The sequence below is a fragment of the Dipteris shenzhenensis genome, chromosome 18, assembly GCF_047967505.1.
Source record: "Dipteris shenzhenensis isolate YYH24624 ecotype China chromosome 18, Dip_SZ_1.0, whole genome shotgun sequence".
Lineage (NCBI taxonomy): Eukaryota > Viridiplantae > Streptophyta > Polypodiopsida > Gleicheniales > Dipteridaceae > Dipteris > Dipteris shenzhenensis.
Window position 1 is genome coordinate 1,623,309 of NC_141613.1, and position 20,856 is coordinate 1,644,164.

Consider the following 20,856-nt stretch of genomic DNA (forward strand, 5'->3'; position numbering starts at 1 on the left):
TCTGTTTTTGTTAATTAATGTTTTTTTTGTAATGTAGTCTTTTAATGTTCGTTTTGATTTATTTTTGAGACTTGCACTCATCTCTCCTATGAGAGTTATGAGACTTGCACTCATCTCTCCTATGAGAGTTGTGTGTTGCAGTTCTAATTTTAATCTAAATAATTGGTTTTTACCTGAGGCTGGCACTCATCTCTCTTAAGAGAGTTATGTGTTGCAGTATCAGTTTGTATAGACATGTCTGTTTGTAGGAACTCTTGGGCTGGCACTCATCTCTCTTAAGAGAGTTGTGTGTTGCACTCTAAGCTCAGTGATGTTTTCATAGATGCTTATTCTGGCACTCATCTCTCCCTTGAGAGTTGTGTGTTGCAGTCTAAGCTTAGTGATGTTTTCATAGATGCTTATTCTGGCACTCATCTCTCCCTTGAGAGTTGTGTGTTGCAATCTAAGTTTAGAGATGTTTTCAAGCACACTTATTCTGGCACTCATCTCTCTCTTGAGAGTTGTGCGATGTAGTCTAAGTTAGATATCATGCGATGTGATCTTAGACACTTAGTTTGGCACTCAACTGTCCCTTGATAGTTGTGTGTTGCAGTTGAAGCCTAGTGTTAGATGGTGAAGTCCACGGTTAGTCAAGGTTACACAATAATTTTTTGTGTTTTGATTTTTTGTTGTCTATTACATGATATGAGCTTGAGTTGATAGGTTATACCTAGGTCATTTTTGAAACTGCTTGCATTGTTAATTGTTATGGCTTAATCAGTTTCTTATCGCACCTACCACCGAATTCTTTTTTGAATTTTGTGTTGTAGCTTACTACATATTAGATGGCTCACGCAGGTGAGAAGAGGAAGTTTCAGCAACCTAATCTCAGTAAGACTCAGAGGAAGGTGCTGAAGAACGAGAATATACACTTCTTAATGAATGTCGATTAGGACATCTTTCAACAATGGTGAAAGCGGTGTATAAAATTTCGTTAAAACAATGTCAGAGTGTGGAGTGAGGACCTTGCATGAATGATATCCATATGTATTTACAAAAGAGTATATAGACTAGTTCATGCACCACTTCACGTTGGAGAGTCGATGATGCCTTGGTCAAATAGATCGAGATATCACCTCCCATGACACGAAGTGGGAGGGTCTCGCTGTAGAAGCCAGGGTCACATACATCAAGAATGCGTGGCGGGGTTTCAAAGGCAAAGGAGCTGCCTCGTCCTCCCTTCCATCAATGCACCCATGCCCCCAAGCACAACTGTAGCCCCACAAGCATCAATGCACCCATGCCCCCAATCACAAGCTGCATTGCACCCACTACAGCCACAAGCACCACTGCAACCACGCCACGCATATGCACCAATGCATCCATCATAGCCTGTCTTCCCCCCGCATCCACAAGCATCAATGCACCCACGCCCCTAGTCATAGGCCGCATTGCACCCACCCCAATCCACAAGCACCATTACAACCATGCCACGCATATGCACCAATGCATCCACCATAGCTTGTCTTCCCTCGTATCCCTTTTCCCCAAGTTCTTCCATACCAACAATCACTTCCTCCACCTGGTCCACGTCTCCCATCATGACCACATTTTGCAACTTCTTTTGCATCTCTGTTTGTGCCTCCTACTACACACACTAACCAATTTCCATCTCCTTCAAACTCACCTGCATCAAGAATGCACAATCTATCTGCACAAGCAGATAGATTTCCATCTCCTTTATTCTCACCTGCATAAGCACCACCCGCATCACATGGCACACATGAACATGCACTAGTGGCAAGACCCATGCGGTCCATACTACTTCAGCAACACGACGTTTGATTCACACCTAGTGCAATTGTGGGCACAGGCACACGCAAAAGTATCAGCATGTGCAATCTTCTTGTTGCTCCATTTGATCCGCACACAATTTATGCATGTAAGATGCTAAAGCTTTTTGTGCCCACCAATGCATTGAAGGCTAGAGCCTTGGAAGAAGCCACGTGCTTGGGCGATGTCGTACATCCGAGCATCATCTGAGCTATAGGTCTAGTCCATGATGATAATTCAAGGATACTATTTCTATTCTGGAATGGAAATCATTTGGAAAGATGGCTAACCTACCTCAAACATGACGGGAAATGACCATCTCCAGTGTTTCACGGAGATGATGCGGAAATGCCTACTAGAGCTCCATGGGTCTGTCAGCATGTATTTGATATTTTAAGTGTACTTATTCGCACTATTCATTACATGCACCAACACAATGTTTTGCATAATGATTTGCATGCACAAAACATTACGCTACATTTCTCCGAGTCATCCGAGGAAGTGTATTTGGGCATTTGTGATTAGGGAATGATGACACCGACAAGCACTAGCAACCACCATCCAACATTACCTAGTGACAGTCCCAACACTGTGCAGAGCTCCATTGCAAGATTTTGCGATGTTGCTCCAGAGTGCCTATGCACCAATCTCCCACCTTTGATGCTACACAAGATGTGTATGCTGTCTCATCACATCTTAAAGATCATAGACATTTGTGCACCATCGACCAGTACTGGACCCGCAAAAGCCCTAATTGGCGTCTATGACGATTTGCGGTTCAGGGAAAGTCAGCACAACCGAACATATGTCCAAGCACTACTTTTTTAACTCCCGTGGAGGTGAGATCCTCCATCAATCATTATGATCAAGCCCTCTTTCTCACCCATGCGCGTATGAGAACTACTTTCCATGTTGAACCTATGCTACATTTGTGAGCACCTATGCTACAACGAGTGACGACACGACGATAGGTGACCAATACCCTTGGAACCTGCACTTGGGAGAATCAGTGATAACATTTTGGTGCCGCTGCAGCATGGAGGTTAGCGCCCGAAGCGAAATCAGAGCACGTGTTTGCATGTGTGAAAAAGAATCCCCTTTGAAAAACCATTCAAGATATATCCCTCAAGGCAAAGGAGTGAAAAAATGCTTCCAAATGGTGCAAAAGGATAATGTTTAATTACATAATCACATTAATACACTAAACACCCAAAATTAACCCTTAATCCTCCCAAAATTAACCCTTAATCCCCCACATCCTATAAAGCAACACCAACCCCCTCTCACTTCTTTCCCCACACTTTTCCAAGCTACTTCCCTTGCCAAATTCCGTTGAGCCTCCATATTTTTTGTCTATCTCTATTTTCCGTCCTCCAACTTTTGTCCATTTCCACCACCACCACCACCACTTTTTTCGTCAACCACCCCTCCATCACCACCTTTTCCGTCAGCCCCCCTTCCATCTCCATCTCCCCCTCCCATCATCTTCCTCCCCACCACCTTCACTTTTTTCGTCCATCCCCCATATCCCCCACTTAAGGTAATCATCCTTTCCCCTTCCACTTCCACTCCACCATCTCTCTACCTCTCTCTACACCCCCATCACCCTCCACTCCATCATCTCTCTACAGCTCTCTAAACCCCTATCTCCTTACACTCCCCCTTTCCCCCTCCCCTTCCCCTCCTCCACCTCCACCTCCACCAACCCCTCTACCTCCTCCACCCCCCCCTCTTCCACCTCTAAACCCCCCCCACCTCCACAAACAACGCCCCTCTTCAACCTCCCCACCCCCCGCCCCCCCTCCTCCCTCCCAACTTCCAACCCCCCCCCCTCTTCCACCTCCACCTCCACCTCCACCCCCCTCCTCCCTCCTCCCTCTTCCCCCTTCCCCCCCACCCACCCTCTTCCACCTCCAACCCCCCCCTCCCTCCCCACCTCCACCCCCCCCTTCTTCCACCTCCACTACCCCCCCCCCCTCCCCTCCCACCCAAACCCTTCTCCTAAGGTCCATTGGCCCTCGAAGGCTACCCTCGGGTGGCAACAATTCTCGCCCAACGACGGAGCCCACACACCATCCGCCGATAGTGCCTGCCAGCTAGGCGGCGCCTACCCATGTGCCATGCAGTACCTGCCAGTTCACAACAACGGCGATGGTGGCGATGCCCGCCTATTAGGCGATGCTCGCTCGTGCCCTCTTCTCCACAACCCCATCCCTCCACCACATGATAGTGCCTGCCAATCAGGTGATGCTTGCTCAGTGGTGGAGCTCATGTAGCACGCGGCACCCGCCATCCCACGATGGCACCAGGCTGCAACGATGACGATGGTGGCAACAGCCGCCTATTAGGTGGCACCCTTTGCCCTCTCCTCCACTGACCTTGTCCCTCGTGGGGCGGCCACCTCCCCCTCCATCTTTCCCAAAAAAAAAACCCTAACCTAACGTTATCCCTAACCTACGCTAATCTTAGTTAAACTAGTTAGGTTAGGTTATAATTAACTCTAGTTCAATTATTAGTAGACTAACTATAGTTAGTTAAGCCCATGGTTAGATTAGAGTAACCAAATCTAAGTTGGATTAACTAAAATTAACTAGTTAGGTTAGTATCTAATTGGATTCATTTAGTTAAGCCAACTGGGTCAGTTAGTCTCACCCAGTTAGGACTCAAGACACCCCACTACATTTGACCCTCCATAACTCGCTCATTTGGCTGCCGAATTGAACCCAGTTTGAACCATTGTTTCACACACCAAAAGAACACGCTATGGGAAACTTTACTAGTCCATTCCACAACATTTTGGCATCCTTAACACTCGTCATTTTGCACCCTTGTGTGAGCCCCTTTTTGTACTAATGCACTCATAAGTTTCCACCTTGACCTTCGATTGACAATCCATCTACACTGGCACATTTCCCCAATCATGTGGGACAATCCTAGACACATTTTTAAGACTATGGTCCCTACTACACTAGCACATTTCTACCCCCCCTAACCTTTTTACCCCTTCTTCGGGGGCCCTTAACACTTTGGTAAATTGGAAATGCCAAAGTACAATGGACGAGGGGATCCCGTTAGGTTCCTTCAACTCTTTGACGCAGCATGTTGTGCTAAAGGCAATCAGTCAAATGAAACCAAAGCCGCTTGGTTTTCGATGGCACTAATCGATGAGGCCTCGGAATGGTACCTCAACCTTCTTGTAGTGGAAAGAGCCAGTTTGCCACATGGGCACTGCTATCTGAGTAGTTCAAAAGAAGGTTCCAAACAGAAAGGCTGCAAGATGACCCTGCATTACAACTAGGCAATATAGCAATGCACAAGAAACGAAAGGTCATAACATACTTAGGAAGAATGAAAAGATTAATAGAAGCAAAGTGTGTTTATCGTGTCTGGATGACAAGTACCTCATAACATGGTATATCTCCATGAAAAAATTCAGCAGTTATGGCATAAATCAAGCCATCACGATAAGAAATCTTCAAAGAAGGGAAGCACTTCCAACAAGGATTGCACCACCGAGGACAAAGTGGAAGTCATGATCCTAAGAGTAAAAGATGAAATGATGCAGGCCATTGAGCAAAAGATGTGCATCTCTCAGCCACCACCACAGTACCCATGGAGAGAAAATGTTTGGTGCCCAATCCTAATGGCAAACCATACAACCAATGAATGCCCAATCCCGAGGAGCAAAAAATGTAACCATCCTGCTGGAGCATAAAGCCTTTGGCCAATATCCAGCAATAGTGGATGGCAGAGCCAAAGCAAACATTCTAGGAAGAGAGCTCCGATACAAAAGGACACATTAACATCTGCCTAGCTGACCACACTAAAATGAAGCCGTTGGGTATTTTTAACAATGTGTCGACAAAAATTGTTGGAGTCAGGTTCACTCTCTAGTTTACTATCTTGGATCTTCCCAAGGGAGCCACAGCATACCAGATATTGTTAGGAAGACCATGGCTTCGGGAAGCTTTGGTACTCCATGATTGGGGCAGTGATAGAATCACGATCTAAAATAGAGAAAGTGCTATCAAGATAAATTTGGGAACAGGGGAAATCAAACCCACTATTCCTAAAAATGTTGAAGACACTTCCTCCACTACAACCACTAGTCATGCATCCCCTGTACCTACCAATGTACTAAAACCCATTGAAGGGGATATACAAACTGACATCAATAATTGGATATAGGCGTTGGCTATAATAGATAACTGTAAAACAATGTTGCCAAATGTGGATGCCCAAATGATACAACTAGAAGCACCAATCTAGAATGATGAATCAGAAGTAGTAGAAATGCCAGTCTTCATGGCAAGTGTCGAGTGGGACAGTGACGTTGAAGAGGCCATAATAGAAGGTTACGGTGTAGACTTTGATTGGGATCTAGAAACTCAAGCTGATAATGCCACCTTGGAAGGCCAAGTATTTGACAATGACTTGGCAATACTGCAGGCACTCATGGCCATAGAATACCCCAAGATAGACCCTCCAGCACTAGCCCAATAGCAATCGGTCTGGAAAAAAGGAGGGTGTGCAACGCCAAAAAGCCAAGATAGATCACTTCAACCAATTTGAAAGAATGCAAACCATAGTGGTGGAATTGTACTTGACTAAGCCCACAAAATCACCTTAGTGCCCAAATTTTGAATGGGATGCTAAAGGGCTTGAAGGTGCCTATATGGCCGAAGAACCACTCCTTAGGAGTGCGAGTCCTATTGAAAATCCATCACTAGTCTCACAAAGCAAAAAGCTTAGAAAGTTGAAACCCAATGTGAGAATGAAGAGTGAAACGGTGAATAGTAACAAAAAAGAAGAACAAGGGAACAAACCTAAATTGGACCAAATATCTTCCAGTGGAGCTAGCAGCCAAGCAAGCACCTCAAAGTGCCATGAATGCCTAAGGGAAGTTCCTGATTACTTCAAAAACTACAACAGGGGAGAAGCAACAATAGCAATGCCTAGGCCAGTCAGGGAATCAGAGCTCACAGAAACATTGAATATTGAGGATAACTATGTTTATGAAGGACAAGCCAGGACAAGGAAACAGATCGTGCCTTGGACAGAGAAGAAGAAAAGCCTGTATACATCAACAAACAGCTCACTCTAGAAGAAGAAAAAGAATTAAAAGCATTGCTGATGGAATATAGAGATTGCATGGCTTGGTCCTACTAAAAGAAATGAAAGGGATTTCCCTTGAAGTTGCAGCACATACCACACCAATAAGGGAAGTATCCAAACCAAAGGTATGCAGACCTTACAGGACAAATCCCAAGTATGGCACCCATGTCTATGAAGAACTGAAAAAATTATTGGATGTTGGTTTCATTTATGAGATCGAGCATACCGATTGGGTGTCACGAATTGTGATTGTTCCTGAGAAAAACAAGGAGCTCAGAATATGTGTGAGTCTCAAGAATGTCAATGCAGCAATAATCAGAGATCACCATCCCCTACCATTGACTAAAACAATTTTAGAAAGGGTAGCAGGATCTGAGGAGATGTGTAATGCCACATGAGATCAGGCCGATCCTCAGTGAAGCCCATGAAGGCATTGCAAGTGGACATTTCCAAGGGGAAGTAACAACAAGAAAAGTCCTTATCGCAGGACACTGGTGGCCAATACTTTGGGCAAATGCATATGACTACTAAACCACAACACAAGGACTTCAATCCCCTAACATCGGTTGTTGCACAAAAACCATTTGAAAAATGGGGGATTGATTTTGTGGGTCCCATCCATCCATCAACAAAGGAAACACAGGCATGCTACATCATTGTGGCCACCACTGATTACAGATGCCAAAAGCATAGCAAGGTTCTTTTATGAGAATGTGATTATCCAATTTGGATGTCCCATTGAAATTGTGTCAGATAAAGGCACACATTTTGTCAATGAGGTCATCTAAGAACTCTTGTCTTGCTTTATGGTGATCCATAGAAAGAGCACACCTTACTACCCCCAAGGGAATGGATAAGCTGAATCCACCAACAAAATATTATGAATTGTCCTCACCAAGGTAGTAGAACAAAAGCGTTTTGATTGGGCAGACAAACTAAATGTAGCCTTATGGGCATATCGAACCACACTCAAGGTCAATACAAGAAATACACTGTTTCAATTGCTGTACGACCCTGAAGCTATGTTTCCACTGGAAATTGTAATACCCAGCCTATGCAAAGTATTACAAGAATGTATGGGAGATCATGCATCATTGAAAGAAAGAGTCTACCAAATTAGAGAAGCATATAGAGACCAGATTAGTTGCCTACCATGCCATGACAATAGAAAAACGAATAAGGAAGGCATGGTTTGATAGAAACCTCAAAGACAAAGACATCAAGGATGGTGACCTGATTTTGCCTTACAATACCAAAGTCCATAAGGGCAAGCTAAAAATTCTAGGTCAAGGACCTTATAGAGTCAAAAAAATGAACCCCATCGGAGCATTATGTTGCTAGAAACATTAGATGGAGTCCAATTCACAACAACAATAAACGGGAGCCGATTGAAGCACTACTACATCAACATGCAAGCCATCCCCGACAATAATGAAGATTTGGGATCCCCAAGTCTTTCATAGTTAGGACTAGATTGTATCACGTGTACTCGCCAAGCATATGTACGACTCCACACATATAGGTAGTTTCAATCGATTTCAACCTAGGGCTCAGAGGTGATGACTGAGTCCTAGTTGCCCTATGATTCTCTTAGCAAATTAGCATATATGAGGAATGCCCGCCTCACTAGTCATGCATAGCGTACTCACACAACGTTTCGAGCACCATGAATAAATTGCATAAATAAAAGCCCTAAGGATTACTTGCTTTGATCCACACACACGGCACTGTCATCACAAAAAGAGTAAAATGCATTAGCCACTCATAAAAAAATGCCATTAACAGAACGACACCATACCAAACGGCCCAAACCTCAACCTCAACAGCCCTCCTCAAATCCCTAACCTGAAGAAGGACAAGCTTCAGAACAACAATCCAAACTTCAGCACTAAAAATATCATGGATAGTGGTTCTTGGCAGTGATACTAGATGAGCAAATAAATGCAACATGCCAAGAAGATATGCCATAGAACCTAAGGACCCTAGAGTCAAGAGAAATTGAGGCAGAGCACTTGACTATGAAAGATGCAGGTGCAAAATACCTTAATGACCAAACCAACAAAGAGCTAGCGCAATAGATGAAACAAAATAGCTTGTATGGCCACAAGTCTCAACGTTCGCCATGTCACCTGATGCATATAACTTCTTGCAGTAAAAAGGTCTAGGAAGTTTTTTTGAGAAGCTACAATCCTTCTTACCAACACTTGCTATGATAGAATGCATTTGTCAATTCATAACGTCATATAAAGGCAGATAGTTGGAGAAGGATAAGTACAGCACAGTAACATGAGCACAGTAACATGAAAAGCCCTTACAGATATACCTTAGTAGATTCACTATGCAAGAGGCTTTCTCATTTCCTGAGGCACAAGAAGAGTATCCAAAGAAACATTTAGATGCAAGATTCTCTGAGATTCGGGATTTACTAATATAAAGTCACAAAGCGAGGGAATACGCCATGATATGATTCTAAATCCCATATGCAAAGAGGCAGCTAAGTTTTTGTCTAAAATATTTAATCATACAGGAGTGAGAAAAAATTATATGTCAGTCAAAACTCTTACACTCCTTTGTAAAGCAAAACTACAAGATTGGGCTTAACACATATCCTTGTTGTTAATCAATTCTGTATCCACTACACATAATGGCAAAAGCTGCATTGCCCATCTATTGGCCATTATAATTGGGTTTGCAATAGAGCAAGAGGAAGACTCCATAGAGTCTTTCAACACAAGATATAGAGGACTTTGAAACTTTTATATTATCTGCGAATTGGAATTAGAGCCTCCACCTACTCTCAATGTGAATAACATGAATGGGTGGCAATCCGAACAAATTCCAAAGAACGACAATGTGGAACTCTACCAAAGAATCCTACAACTCACTTCAGTAACCGCAACATAAGGACTCGAGCATCGAAATCCAAGAGGAGGCCATGCCACATAATGACTTTGCAATTGAGACAAATAGCATGCCTCTTCAAGAATCACAAGTCACCAACGTTGACGACTCCACCACTCTAGAGTCACAACCCCCAAATGTCTCTAGTGGCACCATATAACCGACTGTTGTCTAAGGAATAGATCAAAATTCCACATGGGCACATGGGATTCAATTGTATGTTCAATATAAGCAAGGCCATAGCACATTCAAATCATTCAGCATCATAGTCAACAGTTACAACAATGGTCACAATTATTTGCTACCATGGCATCAAATGAGCAAGCAAGAGAAATGGAAAGGCAGATGCTCCCATCACTCCAAACCAAGTTGCAAAGTGCGGAGTCTGAAATTATTAAGCTCAAGGAAAGCATGGCAGAACAAATGTAGCAGCAACTCCTTGCACAAAATGCTCTAACAGAAAGTAGAAAGGATGCCCTACAAGCCACGATTTCTCTCCAAGAAAAACACCTACAGATATCCGATGCCTTGAACATAAAGGAAGAGGTCGAGTTATCCCTCTCCCAAATGTAAGTCACTTGTGATGATATCAAGAAGGAAATGGTGCATTTAAATGAAAGATTACTACTTAAAGAGGATCAAATCCATGCCACAATAGACAAAAACAAGGAGTTGCAGAATAGCCTCAAAGAAGGTAAACATCAAATTCAAGCACTAGAGAAGGAATGCATGGCATCAAGGGAGATACTTGTGAATACCAAAGCAAAACTGGACGCTCAAGAGCAAGAGATACTCCAACTCCGCGTGCTTAATGATAAATTGCCAGGGCATCCAAAAGCGGCTCAACAATTCAATAGTCTAAAGCTTGCATACACCTCCACATAGGTAAGTATAAAGACAAGTGCATAGACTGAAAAAATCAAAAGGCAATAATTTCTAAGTTGGAAATTCAACTACTAGGTCAAGCCAATGACGATGCAAAGGGGTCAACACAAGATCTTTTGCTACACGACATCACTACATTATACCAAGAGCTTGTTGCAATCATCCAGTAAGAGGATCACTTTGAAGGAAGAATATGCATACTATGGAAACACTTGCAAATCAAGATGTTACATGCAGTATCTGGTCTTGATTGGACCAGTCCAGTAAGCATAAAGACTCTCCGAGATCTATGCTAAAAGATGGATGAAGACGAGAAGAATGTGTTATGTCTCTCAGTGCATGCAAATCTCATACAATTAAAGGTTGATGCAATACTACTATATGAATGCTTGATGCGAAGCCCCCCTCTTTGCTCTTCGAGTAGTAGCCGGCCTCCTACCCTTACTACAACAATCACCAGCAACTTCCATGGGATATAACTCCTAGAAAAATCCTACATTAAAGCTAGCAATGCCTACCTGAAGCGACAAAGATCTTCCAGAGAAATATGTGATCTACCTTCAATCTAATCTCCCCTATCTTGCCCCTCTCTATTCTGATCTTCTCACATCCCTCCCTAACTCCAATACTATTCTCCATACCTTTCCAGAAATCCATGCTAACCCATATTCCTTGCCTTGCCTCTTTGCCCATGCCTCTCAACACTACCGCCTAATCCAAGAATCTAACTCCTATCATCTAGTTACACCTAACTTTTTCCCAACACTTGACAATCCATACCTCGAGGACTATCAAGTTGCTAAATCCATTTTCCCTGCTCTCCCTCCACTTTCCACCAACATTCCTACTTCTACCTTCTCAAATTCACTACTTTCTTCGACCTCAAGCTTTTCCTTTATAACCTCTTTCTCTCCCCCAAGACCACATATTCCTCAGATCTCCCTTGAGTTTTGAATGGAAGACACCATTAATGATTCCATCAATGAGCTTCAAGAATTGGATAATTCAAATCGGACACCCACACAGGAGTTGCAACTAGATACAAATAGGATACCCATGCCTAGTAATCCCATTGGTGATTTTTGGAGACAATACTAGACATGCAGTCAAGAGGAGGATGGAACCTCTCTGGAATTTCAATGAGTATCCGCCGAGCGCAAATCACTCCAAACATCAGCAACAAATTGAAGCCATAGCCTACTTGGCGTAGACTAAATCTACTCAATGAAAACCTTGAATACTTACAAGCTCCATCTTCCTTTCGCACGCACCTCTGAACCTTGGAACTCCTAGTTAGCTCTCTCAACCCTATCCCCCTTTCAAACCCTGAAATCCCCTTCTAAACCCTTGAACTCCCATGGAGGCAAGAGCCTCCATCAATCGTTATGATCAAGCTCTCTTTCTCACCCATGCACTTATGAGATCTTCTTTCCATGCTTTAGCCTACACCTCTCACTAGAATACGACCCGAGGACCTATGCTACATTTGTGAACACTAATGCTACAACGAGCGACGACACGACTGTAAGTAACCAACACCCTTGGAACCTGCACTTCGAAGAATCAGTGACAACAACAATGCCCAAAAATTTCAACACTATCTTCTAGACAATCCTTTCATGTTCTTTCTAAATCATTAAGAATTACTATAGTTGATCTCATGCAATGCAGAATGATAAGGTGTATTTTTGCTATTACAAGAACTCAATTTTATTGCAAGAATTAAATTTTAACATAATTCATAAGCATGGTTCATCTTATTTGGGATAGAGCTTTTATATCCAAAGAAGATGATGAGATATTGATGTAAGGTATCAATGTACAAAGATAAGCATGAAGAAATCATGAAGTATCTCTCTTTTCATGTCATTTATAACATTGATAAGTTGATTTCACTTCAGGTCAAATCAAATCTCAACAAGCATGTGGTTTTTGTCAAGGGCTTTGCCTTAAATAAGGAGCCCTTACACTCCAACATGAAGGAGAGACAACAAGGTGGAAGGGATCTTTGGATAGGGAGTCTACATGAGCTCATTGGAGCACACGAGCTCAAAGATCTAGAGGTGCCTGGCACATATTAGGAGAACCTTTTATCATATTGTGTCCACTTTGCGAACGAACGACAATATATAAGTGTTGCTTCTATATTTGTCTTGATGCATAGTCTATTTGCTGGCTTGCACACATATCAATGGTTGTGAAGTACACACATGTTTATGAAGCTTGATTCCATAGTGAAACACTTCTGTGTGAATTTCCTAAGCTCGCATCTATTAGTCTTCTCCAACGGGATACGCTTTGGTGGGATTTCATTTTCTAACATGGTATCAGAGCCCTGATGAAAGTTCTCGAGAAGTGGAGCTTGAAGGCAAGGACATGCTAAAGGACAACCTTGATTCATTGCTCAGAGGCATTAGCTTCGGCTTCTAAAGGATTATACCCAAGCGAAAGGCTCAAGTTCAACACGCATCTGAAGGATTAGCTCAAATTCAAACAGGTGTACACTCTTAACTCTTCACCTCTTTCAGTTCATCATCATGACCCATAGATATCATACCAAACTATGGTAAGCCAGGCAAGCTCGACGGGACCAATTACCCATTTTGGAAAATGAGGGTTCGGAGCCACTTAGTGTTGAGGGAGCCGTGGGGGATTGCGAGGGGGACAAAGTTGTTGCCTTATCCACCGTGACTATCCCAACCACAACAACCTCGACGACAATAAGAAAACCAATGGACCCTATATTAGTAAGATCTGGCATAAGAGCATGGCAGATCCGAGATGCGAAAGCCATGGCTATCATTGTGGATACCAAAGAGGATATGATGCTTCTGCACATACAGATGGCAAACTCTTCTTTCAAGGCCTGGACGACATTGAGAGATATGTATGAGCTCAACAATCTTGAACCTCAAGACGGAGCTATAGATGGATGAAGCGAATTCGGTACAACATATCAGCAAGATGAAGGTGGTGTGGAATCAACTAGAAACAGTTGGTCAAAGAACAAGCTTGTCCAAGATGGCACGGTTGTTTTATTAGGAATGCCCCCCCATAACTATAATAGTTTTGCGACTACAATGATGCAAGAAAGAGAGCGACACAAGTGACTTTCAAGGAGCTAGTTCCATTATTGCTGCAATAAGAAGCTCGGAAAAAGAAATACAACGATACTGATAAGGATGACAAGGCCCTAGTAGCTTAGGGCAAGAGCAAAGGCAAGCACAAGGGTAAGCCTAGCAAAGGCAACCCAAATCCGACGGAGGAGTAGACTCTTCAAAAGAAGACAAGAAGAAGAAGAGAGAAAGAGAAGAAGTATTTCTATTGCGATGAGCCAAGACATTTTGTGAAAATTGCAAAAAGAAGAAGGCTAATTAGAAGAAGGGTACCAGCTCAGAGTCAGAGGATTCAACTCTTGGTGGTGACAAATGAACTTTTCTTGGTGGCAACTATGAGTGCTACTAAGATTAGGTGTATGGATTCTGGTGTTACTGTTTGGATGTCAAACATGGAGAATTGGTCAGGAGAGGAGTCAAAGACCTTTGTGAAGGTGATGGGCAACGATGAGTGCTTGCAGTCATTTAGGTGCTTGGCTAGTGTGTTGAAACAGAGGGGGATTCCTCAACAAGACAGGAGACTGAGGTTGTGACTAAGAGGGGGGACGACACAAAACCACAATTGGAGCTTCACGATCCGGGTAATCTGGGTTTTTGCTTGGAAGTTGATGTCTCAAGTATGTCGTTTGGTTCCAAACCTAGCCAGATGGAGGACGAGTTGAAACAGACCTTGAGAGCTTGGTGCTTCGACGACTTCAAGCTGTTCACCCATCATTAGGGGTTTAGGGTTTAGGGAGGATTTTGGTACCTGGAATGCTGGAGTTTGAAGGCAAGTTTGTGACTGAAGGTGGTGGTGCCATGAGGTGCAGCCAAGGATGGACATGTGTATCAGACCAATGTGCAAAAGCGGAACCGGACCTGACGGAGCAAGAGCTACTGGTTGAAAAGCCAAAAAGATTACGAGGACACCAGAGTGTTCAAGGGCTACGATATGGGAGTTACTGGAGCATCTTCATCAACAGATTTGGAACAAGCCAATGTGGGCAATGAGAGGGGGTGTTGGAATAGGATTTGATCACCTCCCCACCTATGAGGCCCCATATGACTGCATCAGGGGGGATGGACCATGGAATAGGAGTAGGCATGGGGTAGAGTAGTCTAACATTGAGATGTAACTTCAAACTTATTTCTACATGTGCTTGACCAGGCAGGAAATATCTACCTCCTACTATGTGATCTTTTAATCCAAACACACGCGTATCGAGCAGTTGAGGACGAAACATTGAATGCTCAACCTTGAGTAGAAAGAGACTTGTATTGATCCAAATATTCCAAAGCAGCACACTTCCCCCAAACCATACCTCATGAAGCTTATCAAGACTTTTACATCCAACACATGCTCTACTATGTTATGAATGCTCTTGCTATCAGAGCTTTATGTCCCAGCAAATATTCAATTAAGAAATACCACGTCATTTACACCCTTAAATTGCAAACAACCCAACCTCTAGAGCAATGCAACCGTCAGGTGATAAGATTCTATGTTTCTGTGTGCTCAATTATGAAATTTATCTACATTGCAGCAAATCTATCACTATTACACACAATATTTGGATTTACCAGTGATTCCACATATGGCCTTGACATCTGTATGCTCATACATATGTACATGTGCTGCGGAAAAACACCTTTTATTGCTTAACCCACCATCTTGCAGCAGTCTTAGCAACTAGTCCCTGCTGTGCATATTTACAGGAGTTGAAGCCTTATGGATGATTATCATCAAGCTATTATGAGGCTTAAACTGCACTTCTCTTTTTGTGCTGCAACAAGATCCATTCTAAAGTATATGATTTTAAACACCTTTTTCAATGTTTGAACAGGCAAGATTAATTAGCAACATGCATACCATATATTCATTAATCACTCAAACCTAGCCAACATAAAGAGAAAAAGAGTCATGTGTAATTCATAGATTGTCAATTAAAATGCAAGACAGCACTGTGGCAGATGTCTTTTCCTGCCATGTCTTGATGCCTGGTACTCCAAGACTGATGCTCTTTGAAGGCAAGGTGATCATGCACACAGAATATGACGACTTCTCAACAAAATAGATATTTTCTCATGCAAGCCAAGAGCAGCTCAAATAAAGGATGACCACCAGGAAATGGTAGCCGAATATAGAACGCTATGAGAATGGAGCACGTGGTCCCCAAAAAGCCATCTTCAAATAGAATGGGCCACAACCTTTGCCATAGCATCATCGTTAACTCCACCACCAGGAACATTGTTTCATACTTTCCTTTTATCCCTGCGTGCTGCTTTTCTATTTCCAGCATTTCAAATATGGAAAGTCGATCAACGTATATATGCATCTCAACATGATAAAGGATCCAAAGGAGCTTGATAGGCATTTCTAGAGCCAATATGGCTAGCTTCTTAAGTTCCATCTGGGGATGCCAGCTTCATGCAACGCTAAACATTACAGTAGTCTGTAAGATCAAAATTGTTTTACAAGGATGATGCAAAGCATTTACTGTAGCAGAGTATCAAATGCCTTTTTCTTTTGAATCTACTAGTGACATCAGCCCAATACTTCAAAATACAATCTAAGATTTTCAAACAGGTGACGTAAGCATCCAGGGACAATGTTACTCGTCTCCTGTAACAATATACTCAAAGATGCAATCTAAAAAAATCAGAGAGTTACCTGCCCAGACGTAGCTTTGACAAAGGACTGCCATGGCTTGTGCATCCACTAGTAACACATCACATACAGCTCAAAGGGTCACAGAGGCATGGAATATGTAAAAAATTAGAACCAATTTGAGATGTTGTAGTCCCGAAAGCCCTTCAGGTAATTATCCATTGCTTCTTTTGTCTTATTCCAGTGCAACTCTTGTATGACTTGATCTGGATTTTTCCTTTTAGACTGGTATAAGATAGGCACCATGTTTTTCATTAGCTAGCTCTCTATCTCTCTCTCTCTCTCTCTCTCTCTCATACATATACACATACATGCAGACATTAACAAACCTCTCTCTCTCTCTCTCTCTCTCTCTCTCTCTCTGAGATTACAGGTCATGATACTCTCTCACATGATTCGGGGGGAGAGATATACTCCACACGACATTATCTTGGCCAAGTTTGCAGTGAGACCCCTCCACATGGATGCCTCAATCCAGATCATCACATACCTAGACCAAGTCAAAAACAGACATGGGTAGACATAAACTACCTTGCAGAGCTCTCATCAGCATCCATGCAGTCTGCGTCTAAGGGGAATGAGCAATGCTGGTAAGCATGGCCACCAAATGTTTCCAATCACGAAGAATGTCAATCATCTGTACCCCCATATCATGCAACCAAAATGGCCTTCTGTTGTAACATTTCCTTCACTTGAGGAAGGATGGCTTCATGCAAGCCGAGATAGGCATGGCAGTTTGCTATTTTACGCCCCCAATCTCCACAAACAAACAGATCACAAGATAACGCCTTCATGCGTTTGGGAGAGAATATATACGGGTACTCAAAGGATCACGCAATCATCCTAGCAGAGGATTTTAATGCATGAACGGCATCTAAGGAGGCCATCATAACAGTAGCAGGGAAAGAACCCATTGTTGATAGAAGAAATGGAACAGGATAGTTAAGAAAGTAGGGGCTGAACACAGAGGCCAGAAGTGCAGGAGAAGGCAGTCTTATTTAAACGCGCGAATTAACCCACATTGGGTTTTCTGTCATAGAGAGACTTGATACGGTGTCAGAATCTTAAGCACTTTGGCGGGAAACCTACTCAAAGTATGATTAGAGGACATATTGGCTTCCATCCCAAAAAAGCCTTTAGCAGCATAATGCGCTTCTGGACGAAGCAATCCCCCAATCGTGTTCCTTCTATACTGAGAGATATGGCACTGTGGTGGGACTCCAATGTCTCGTCATCAATTCTGAGGTACTCCACGATATGCTTTGTGGGTGGATTGATAATCGTGTAGTCAATTGATCTCACGCAACCCTTATGGGGTTCTACATGTTTAGCCTCCAGTGTCCTTGAAAAAGGGAGATCCATTGCGTGTTCGTAGTTCTAATCATCCACATAGGGTGAGCAAAGGTTTTCCTATGAGAATGTGAAGCCTTTGGGCTGTGCATAGATTTGCTTACGTGGGACACTGCATACTGAGTGTCTAGCTGCATATTACACAAGTAAATCAGGCATCCCACAGCCTGGCTGTAAATGGTGGCATCAAATGTTTCACTGGTATCATGCAGGGACAGCTTAAGCTCTGGCTCCATAGGATGTGAAATGGGCTTGGAGCTTTAAAATCTGAACCGGTATAAGACCTTCTTGGTTACATGATTGTAGGGCAGGCTGTGAAAGGTGTGTTCAGATACCTACAGGAGACTAGGTTTCTTGGTTTGCTATTTCGAGAGAGAGGACGGGGAAGGGGGGGGCTTGATTTACATGCTTGCAACGACTCGGACTGGGGTGGAGACTTCGACACTAGGCATTCAGCCAGCGGTAATTGTTTCTACCTCGGAAATTCATGCATTTCTTGGCTTATTATGAAACAATCGACAGTTGCTACCTCATCTTGTGAAGTTGGGTTGAGTGCAGCTTTCATAACCACAGTGGAATGTGTTGGGTTAAGGTGTTTGTTGGCAAATCTACATGCATCATTGGAGGAGCCTACTAGAAATCGTGGTGATCAAACCTTAGTGAAAATTAACTTTGTAGTCAAGCATTCAATGCTGTGTGAGTCGATGTGTAAGGTTGCGAAGTATAAGGCGCATTGATGGCAGCTCCTTGTGATCACCGCTCATGAAGATTCGAGTCCTTCTCTCCTTAAAAACCTTTGTGATATTGCTAAAACTGACTGAGAGCCGAGTGGGAAGGTGGCAGAATCGGCTAATTGATGGCAGCTCCTGGTGCTCACTGGCCATGAAGATTTGGGCCCTCTCCTTAAAAGCCTTTGTGATTAAGATAACTAAAACTGAGTTCTTGCTCAAAGCAGAGGCTAGGTTAAAGTTTGTAGAACAATGATGGTGATGAGAAGCTCGGTTAAAGTTCATCTGCACACCCAAATGGCGGACACCATAAGTGAGGCTTGGAAAATCTTGAAAGATATGTACCAAACCAATGCCACACAAATAGTTACTCTCCAAAATCAGTTATCATCACAATTGCACTCAAAGAAGGGGAACCTCTCAATGACCTATGGTCAAGGTGGAGGTTCTCAAGCCCCAACTTGTGGCAGTGGGGCCCAAAGGTTTACAGCAATCAGCATGCCATGCTTTTCTTCAGTAAGCTTCCACGCAGTTTCAATGAACTAGTGACTGCCCTAACGACTGTAGAAAGGTCAAGGCCTCTCATGTTCGAGGAGGTCTGTTCTTTATTGTTCCAAGTAGAGGCTAGATTAAAGTTGTAGGATAATCATGGTGACGAGAAGGTGCTTTTGCAGGGAAGGGTAAAGGAAAACTCAGAAAGGGTAAGCAAAACAAGAAGGATTCTTCACAAACGGCAACTATTCTAATAATGACGGTAAGAAAAAGATGCATTGCTACATTGATCAGTGCAGACATCTTGTGCGAGATTGCAAAAGAAGAAAGCGAATCAAAAAAAGGACAACGAGCCCAAAACGAAGAGTCTTGAGCCAGATTTAGCCAATCTGATACAACAAGAATTGTTCTTACTCAGAAGCCACAAGATCGGTGTCATTGATCAGGTAGGAGCGTATGCATGTCCAACATAGAACAATAGTCAGAGGAGCTAGAGACTTATGTGAAGCTGATGGGCAGCACATGTTGCTCCATCATGCTAAGAACAAGGCTGTAGTGGACCAAATTCTAACGAAATGTAGAGAACACACTAGTGAATGCCCAGTGCCCACAGATTCAAAAGGAGGCTATTCTAACAGGTACTTCGAGGAGGTGCCTGACTTCTCCAAACACAAGGAGAACATATGGCCAAGGTATGTTTTCTCAGTCTGCATTGCTATGCTCTGGCAAGAGGCAAGAATTGAGTCCTAGATATCCAAGCAAGTGATGCTCAAACCATCTATCTTGTAGACTGGAGAGAACATCTCAATGTGGAAATTGTGTCGTCCCTCGATCAACCAGCGGTCTTGAGGGAACGTTGTCAGATCCTCTAAGCCTCTAGACAACTCCACAAGTAGTGAGCTATCGTCTCAAGGTCCCAAGCATCACAGCAGTGATGCCCCATCTACTCTCATCTGCTCCAATCATGATTCTACTGGGAGCCCTCCATGAAAGAAAGAAATTTTATTAGAGTCTTCGGAAGACCGATGGGTCTATGAGACTGAAAGAAAACCTGATACAAATCACAGTAAGGGTGGAGCTACTGAAACGAGCATCATCACCCGTGCTGAATCCTAAGTCTGATCATACATAATCAAATACATCTGGATGTACCAATGAAAAGAAAAGGACTGGAGCGGAGCGGAATCCTCCGTATGTCATGTCCCCCTGGCTAGTGCATAGCCGGTGATGGGATGTTGGTGCCCGTCAAGGGGTGCCGTGCGTCTCGGTCTCCTGGACGAGCCTCGACGCAAGACCAGAGCCACCGTGACTCCTGTGGGACGTATCCCAGGTCTAAACAATGACGGGAGGTCCGCCAGAGTGATCTATGTGTCCCCTCGATGTCTCGTGTGTCGTGTTGCAATCGTCGGGTCGGGGTCTCTGTCACGTCGACGGCTAGAGACTGGACGATCAATGTCACTCGATGGAAGAACTCTGTGATCCTGCTCTGAGAGGTGTCTGATGATGTGGCCAAGCCCCGTCGCCTGAGTCACTACTCTCTATCTCGGATTCCCTCGTGAATGAAGGCCGCGAGGCATCTCTGATCTGAGTAGCCGAGGAATCTGGAAACGAGCCCGGAGCCGTCTCTGAAGAGGCAGTGGTAGCGACCTCGGATCTCGTAGTACACTAGGCGCCTGAAAATAAAGTACTCCTCCGACTCAATCTCCTAACAGTCGCACAATATGCATAAGCGATGCTCCCTAGGAATCCCCTTTGCTCTGCCGCTCTCTATGCGGAGGCGGTGTGATGATACCTGAAACTGTCCGATGGA

The 20,856-nt window shown here is 43.5% G+C and overlaps 1 protein-coding gene across 3 annotated transcripts in view; it reads right to left on the minus strand.

The window, feature by feature from the left end:
- Positions 1 to 15,711: 15,711 nt before the first annotated feature.
- Positions 15,712 to 20,856, minus strand: part of PTAC6 (plastid transcriptionally active 6) — a 94,623-nt gene continuing 89,478 nt past the window's right edge. The window contains exons 6-7 of one of the 3 annotated variants that reach the window (XR_015542599.1): positions 16,480 to 16,701; positions 15,712 to 16,244 (exon numbers count right to left, since the gene is read on the minus strand). Coding sequence is in view for 1 of the 3 variants with exons in the window: in XM_087389531.1 (XP_087245657.1) it covers positions 16,585 to 16,701 (117 nt within the window). In the remaining 2 variants the exon portion in view is untranslated. Of the gene's footprint in view, positions 16,702 to 20,856 lie in introns of all 3 variants that reach the window. The other 2 variants (XR_015542598.1, XM_087389531.1) reach the window with 2 other exon arrangements.